Source organism: Poromitra crassiceps (genome assembly GCF_964638095.1).
Source record: "Poromitra crassiceps genome assembly, chromosome: 7".
Classification (NCBI taxonomy): domain Eukaryota; kingdom Metazoa; phylum Chordata; class Actinopteri; order Beryciformes; family Melamphaidae; genus Poromitra; species Poromitra crassiceps.
Window position 1 is genome coordinate 30,715,761 of NC_139628.1, and position 7,500 is coordinate 30,723,260.

At 43.8% G+C, this 7,500-nt stretch overlaps 1 protein-coding gene across 2 annotated transcripts in view; it reads left to right on the forward strand.

The window, feature by feature from the left end:
* The window catches only part of col4a6 (collagen, type IV, alpha 6), a 223,806-nt gene that overhangs the window by 130,399 nt on the left and 85,907 nt on the right, over positions 1-7,500 (forward strand). For both annotated transcript variants that reach the window (XM_083639806.1, XM_083639807.1), the window contains exon 4: positions 2,330-2,404. In XM_083639806.1, the coding sequence (XP_083495932.1) occupies positions 2,330-2,404 (75 nt within the window). The remainder of the gene's footprint in view (positions 1-2,329; positions 2,405-7,500) is intronic.

Here is a 7,500-nt window from a genome sequence, read left to right on the forward strand (position 1 = left end):
AAAGGAAGGAATTTAAAATAATGGGGTTCCTGGTAATGACTAAAAGTGCTTTCTTGGAGGGTAAGAAAGGAAGAACCTTTAAAGGTACATTCTTTAAATGGTGTTGTTCAATAGGAAGCCATCTAGCCTCATTGTCCTCGGAGTGTAACCAACACCATGTTGTGTGGAATTGAGCTGCGAGTTCAGAAAGTAATCCCCCTTTGGGGTATGAGCCTGAAGGGTTGAGAGTTTAACTCTAGGGACTTTGCCCTTCCACAGAAAACTAGATATAGATTTATTCAGATCTTTAAACAAACTTTTGGGGATTTTAAATGGGACACACTGGAACAAATATAGACATTTTGGCAGTATATTCATTTTAATTGAATTCAGACAAAACATAATTCTAAAAGGAATTTAGAGAGCTTGTAGCGGTGAGTCTGGCGGCCATTTTGATACACTGACAGATATACTACCCTCTCTTTATACCTTTTTTTCACAATAACTTTCTGTCTCTCTCCTCTCTCTCCCTCACTTTCTCTTCTCTCCCTCTCTCTTCTCTCTCACCCTCACTCTCTCTTCTCTCTCCTCTCTCCCTCACTCTCTCTTCTCTCCCTCTCTCTTCTCTCTCACCCTCACTCTCTCTTCTCTCTCCTCTCTCCCTCACTCTCTCTTCTCTCCCTCTCTCTTCTCTCTCACCCTCACTCTCTCTTCTCTCTCCTCTCTCTCCTCTCTCTTCTCTCTCTCTCTCTCCTCTCTCCCTCACTCTCCCTTCTCTCCCTCTCTCTTCTCTCTCACCCTCACTCTCTCTTCTCTCTCCTCTCTCCCTCAACCTCTCTCTTCTCTCTCTCTCTCTCTCTTCTCTCTCACCCTCACTCTCTCTCCTCTCTCCCTCAACCTCTCTCTTCTCTCCCTCTCTCTTCTCTCTCACCCTCACTCTCTCTCCTCTCTCCCTCACCCTCTCTCTTCTATCCCTCTCTGCCCAGCTCTCTCTTCTCTCCCTCTCTCTCTCCTCTCTCTCCCTCACCCTCTCTCTTCTCTCCCTCTCTGCCTCGCTCTCTCTCCTCCCTTCTCTCTCTCTCTCTCCCTCCCTCTCGCTCCCCCTCTCTCCCCCTCTCTCTCAACGTTTCAATCACCATTCCTTCACCTCATGCTCGTGCATGCACAGATAGAGTCCTCTGTTGCCCTTTACACACCCCAGAAGAAGATGTAGGACAGGAGACAAGATACAAAACCAAGATGCAAGTTTGGGTCTGCCCTTTGGAAGAGAAAAAAAATCCAATAAAAGAAAGAAAAAGAAAATCATTTGATCAATCAACAGGCAGAATCAACACTTGAAAGATGTTATCCTTGGTAAACCCTCTGGAAATCCCTCACCTTTTTCAAACTGCTGTGAATGTGCCAACTTCTCACTTATAGGCCTAATTTTATACGTTTCCACGCATGCCGGGGTTAGCTAAGGCTGTGCTGTCTCGCTGCTGTTACTTAGATGATGCGGGGTAGGCACACACACAAACACACGTATGCACACACAAACACACACACACACACACGTGCACACAAACACGCACACGCACACACGTGCACACACACACACACACACACACACACACACACACACACACACACACACACACGTACGTACGCACACACAAACACACACACACACACACACACACACACACACACATACACACATGCAGAGTTAGCAGATAGAATGTCTATGGCAGGCACAGGGGCATTGCGGTTGCTCCCCGCAGGGTGTCATTGCTTTCACAAAGGTATCTGGTTGCAAAGCTGGCACGAGGAAAGTTTGAACACAACTCAACGCTTTCTCTCTTCACATCACCATCTATCTATCTATTTATCTATCTATCTATCTATCTATCTATCTATCTATCTATCTATCTATCTATCTATCTATCTATCTATTTATCTATCTATCGGTCTATCTATCGGTCTATCTATCTATCTGTCTATCAAACTCACCAAGTACTGATTCAACTTGTTTAATCAAGTAAAAGTAAAAGTAAAAAAAACAATACAGGCTGTGAAATGTAATCTGAAATGTAATCTGTTTCTGAGCAAAGCTACTGTAACTGAACCTCACATCATGAGATAAGCGGAATTTTCGCATTTTGCTCAATTCTTGGGTGGGGACTCTGCAGACGATGAACCGTACAGGACAGTATTTGTACTTAGTTACTTCCCATGTCTGACTGGTCTCCCTCTCTCTGTCTCTCTCTCTGTCTCCCTCTCTCTCTCCCTCTCTCTCTCTCTCTCTCTCTCTCTCTCTCTCCCTCTCTCCCTCTCTCCCTCTCTCTGTCTCTCTCTCCCTCTCTCTCTGCAGGGTACCAGTGACGGGCCATGCTCAGGCCAGGACTGTAGCGGAGGATGCAGGTGCAACCCGGAGAAAGGCAGCAGGGTGAGTCCGCTCTCTCCTGTGTGACGCCATCTTGGCTCTTCTTCCATCCATGTCCTCCATTTCCTTTCCCTGTACGGTTGAAAATATCACAAAGCACGTCCGTCCAGTCATCAAAGTTTTTTGTCGCAATGAAGACAGAAGAGAACAAAGAGTTTTCTTTGTTGATTGTTTCTTCATCAAACTGTTGAAACTCCATAAGCCACTATCTTGGCTCCTCTTCCATTGATGCTGTTTGATGCTGTCCCTAAAAGACACCATTTTGGCTCCTCTTCTACATAGACGTACATGTAGAGGTGTGTACAGTAGTTGCAGCGTTTTAACTCGTACTACATCTGGCCCATTTAAAATAGGTCAGTCAGGTCTGGTTGTGCTCTGTTTTGGCAAAGCAACATTTTTCAATCTGGTTCTGGATCCACAGGTGGGTCATAAAAATATCAAATTATGTCCACAATTTAGTTTAGTTAGTTACTGGAACACTCGTAAAATAGCTCAAATGTCTCTTCATTAAGAAATAATTAGCTTGATGCTCCAATTGCATATTTTCTCTCCCTCTGTCTCTATCTCTCTGTGCACGTACTGTGTGTGTGTGTGTGTGTGTGTGCGCGCGCAAAACACACACACACACACACACACACACACACACACACACACACACACACACACACACACTTGCTTGTTTCAACAGTCCTGGTTTATGTTAATTGCTCTAGGCTAGGAATTAGACAGACACAAACATGCACACGCACACTAACACAATACAGTGTCTTTAGGCGAGGAAGTCATTTTCTTGTCACCGCAAACATAAAATTAACATCAGTCACTGTCATCCATTGCCAATCATATCTTTATGGTGGGTAGCGATAGCGAGTCTTGGCAGAGTGTGGCACACACGCACGCACACACACACACACGCACGCACGCACGCACGCACGCACACCCACGCACACGCACACACACACACACACACACACACACACACACACACACACACACACACATGTGACATTGCAAGGAATGGGACTGTACATTCCTGAGACATACCAAACCATATTATTACCCCCCCCCCCCCACTGACATATTTACACTAGCTTGTTTCATCAAACACACACACACACACACACACACACACACACACACACACACACACACACACACACACACCTACAGTACACCTGCCAGCAGAAACCAGTGACAAACCGAACTACATCGTTCTCCGATTTACGAGCGCGGCTTTATGACGACAAGTGGCAGTTAAGTTTGGGGGGGGGGGGGGGTGTTTATAAGGCTGTACAGTTAAGTTGGGGGGGGGGTGTTTATAAGGCTGTACAGTTAAGTTGGGGGGGGTGTTTATAAGGCTGTACAGTTAAGTTGGGGGGGGGGTGTTTATAAGGCTGTACAGTTAAGTTGGGGGGGGTTTATAAGGATGTACAAAGCTGCTGACTTCACGTAAATTCCTTGACATTAACAGGCCTCTGTAACAGGATCAGCATCATCAGGTCAGAGGGGCGTGGCCTGTAAATATAGGGGACATGTGGGTGGAGAGATAGCTCCTCTTGCTGCCAATGCAGCTTCAACTTTCTAGAAATGAGTGTCAGTCTGTTGAAACTAGTGACACTGTTTGCACTGGGGGGAAGAAGTTAAATTATCTAAGCCACTCACAGATTTGGTCACTTTTTATTAATTTTTTTATTACGATTTTACAACTCAGTAAGGATTCGGAAGCAGTTTTTGAAGTGGCTTGGCACCAAAAATCTGTTTTTTGAGTAAGTTCCCACTAGAGTTAGACTGATGCAGTTTGCCGGCCTATCAGTGTTTCAGAGAACTCAGATATCGGCCAATCAGTGTTGCCCGCCGCTGATATGGGAATGGGTGGGTCATTGCACTAAGGTCAGTCGGGGCGCGTGGTCGGGGGAGGAGAACTTGGGGGAATAGCGTGATCCTCCCACGTGCTACGTCCTGCCCGTGAAACTCCTCGCTGTCAGGTGAAAAGAAGCGGCTGGCAACTAACTGCACATGCATGTGCTAGTCGACAACTCTCCCCAGATCGGCAGAGGGGGTGGAGCAATGACCGGAACGTAAAAAAAAAAAAAAGTATATAGTATAGTAAATAAAGTATAAGTAAAATAGTATATATAAAATAGTATATATATAAAAATATTTATTTATTTAAATCCCAGAGAGATGCCCTGTGAGCCACGTGTCTGCCTCTGCACTAAGCTTGGTCTCTTGCTCGACCAGACTGAGTCCAAATAACAATTACTGTCTGACACAGCAGCCTGCACTTAGCTCTACTGTACGCCACTTTAGGCAAATAACAGTGAGCCAGGTACCTGTGTGTAAATGACATAGCTCAGATAATCGCCCCACCTCCGTACGGGCCTCCTGTAGGCCTAAATGACACATTACCTGCTTTAACTGTTATTGTTGACGGACGTTTACCTGTTGAGGTGCTTATTTGTCTCTGTTCAGTTTTACTTTTGTCCTTACAGGCCGGCTCGGTGAGGCGTTCCCTCCATCATAGCTGTTAACGGCCCCAGAGTAGAGCTGCAACAATTAATCGATTAGTCGATCGACAGAAAATTAATCGACAACAATTTTGATAATTGATTAATCGTTATGAGCACAATTTTAATTCTCTAATTTTTAATTACAATTTTATTAATTCTCTGATTCCAGCTTCTTAAATGTGAATGTTTTCTCGTTTCTTTACTCCTGTATGACAGTAAACTGATATTATCTTTGAGTTTAGGACAAAACAAGACATTTGACGGCGTCATCTCGGGCTTTGGGAAACACTGATCGTCATTTGCTACCATTTTCTGACATTTTATAGACCAAACAACTAATCGATTCATCGAGAAAATAATCGACAGATTAATCGATTATGAAAATAATCGTTAGTTGCAGCCCTAATACAGAGGTGGAAATTAGCTTAGCATAGCGTCTCTGCCCGGGAGTGAATGAAAATGGTTAATTTTCTCAGATTCAGGTGTAAGACTTATACAAAGCAAAATAGCCTGTTTTAGTTGCAGTGCATCATTGAGAAAACTTGACATCTACTCTTAGAGTACATACACGTAATCCCAAACCCTGTAGGACAGTATGGTGACATGCATCCTTTGTTTTGAAAATTAACATTATAAACTCACTGGATCCTGTCTATCTCAGATATATGGACTTATGAGTGAACGAATCAGGATGGAGATTGCTTCTAAAAATGTGTATATATGTGGAATATAACTCTTGAATTGAAGTTTTACAATTGAAAATCATCTAAATCTATTCTGAAAAGTTTTCATTCTTGATGTTGGCAGTTGTAGAGTCTAAATGGGTCAACTGCAGTTGTATTTAACCAGGGACAGAGCCATGACCTCTGACATTCCTGCCGATGGGGGCAAGCGGAATGAGAATGTGTGCACAGGGATCACCAGCACCAGTAAAGCATCACATTATTATTACAACAACATTCAAACTTGCAGTATTTAGATCAGGGGTGTCAAACATGCGGCCCGGGGGCCAGAACCGGCCCACCAGAGGATCCAATCCGGCCCACAGGATGACTTTGCAAAGTGTAAAGATTGCACTGAGAAGTCCTTCAATCCAATTTGATGCACTTGCGAAGGCTAAGGCAGGTTTCAGGAAGCAAGTTAAATATGAAGTAGTCTATTCATGTTCTGTGTGTTCATCACTAAATGCTCAACTATTTTCATTACCCTTGAATATAGAGAATTAAACAGTTGCTGTCACTTGTAATGCACAGTTACACACAGTAGAGTTGATATTTTATCTGATAGGCCTATCGTAGCTGAGATAACCCTATGTGAACGCGTGTTCTTAAAATGTATACAGTACCTGTAATTCTTTACACTAAAGGAAACTTGGAGATGTTGTTATTTCTACGTTATTATGCATTGATTTTCTTTGTCTGGACCACCTGAGACCAAATTGGGTCACTTGCGGCCCGTGAAACTCAACTAAGTTTGACACGCCTGATTTAGATCTTGGAATACGCTGCACTCTTGCCCCCCTTCGTAAACCACCTTGTTTCAGTTGTTGAAGACATGGGAATGGTATGAAGTAAAAACAATGTCACATTTTGCATTGCTTCATCAGTTTCCCCTCTGGACTCCTTCCATCAAATTCTTAAGTGAGCGAAGGTACGACTGTACCTGCTGTAATGCATCTGTGATCTTGAGTTGCCTCCAAGACGGATACAGGATGCAATGTCTACTTGGTACGTGCACCTAGAAGAAAGCCCAAATGTCCATCAGAGGCTTATCAGTCGGAGAGATCTTCTCCCCTGTTTGTCTCGGGTGCTTCTGCATCGGTTTGCTTTGGCAGCAGAATCAGCAGTTACCTCAGTCTCCTCCATGTTGCTTCACAGGATGTTCAATATCAAAGTTCACGTGGACATAAATTACGCTCCTCGTTGAGGAGCTGTGCCCTCCCTTTGGCACCCGCTTGTGGTTGAGCAATCCTATATGTTCTCTGGGACGCCCTATTGATTCCCGAGGTGGAGTTTTGTCGTTTTGCCGCCTGACGCTCGGGTTCAGAGCGCGAGGTCGGCCAAGAAGCAGAAGGAGCTGGTCGAGATCCAGAGTCTTGCTCAATTTAATATCTCAACGAAAACACATATCTGTCTTCTCCTCCACCCAATAAACACGACATGTAAACAGAGGGAGGAAGGAACCCGCCTCATGTCAACTGTGTCCCCATTAAAATGATGGAGAGGCTTTTAATGGCCATATTGAAGATAGATAGATAGACAGATAGATACTATTTATCTATCTGTCTATCTATCTAGATCTAGAGATAGATAGATAGATAGATAGATAGATAGATAGATAGATAGATAGATAGATAGATAGATAGATAGATAGATAGAATATATATATTCATGCCAAAAAAGAATAAAGACAAATGATGAAAGAGAGAGAGAGAGAGAGAGAGAGAGAGGGAATATGAGCAGAAAGAGAGCGGGTATACTGTAGATACGAGAGAGAGAGAGGGAGAGAGAGAGAGAGAGAGAGAGAGAGAGAGAGAGGGAGTTAACAAACGCTTTAACCCACAATAAACCTAAAAAAATAATTTGATAG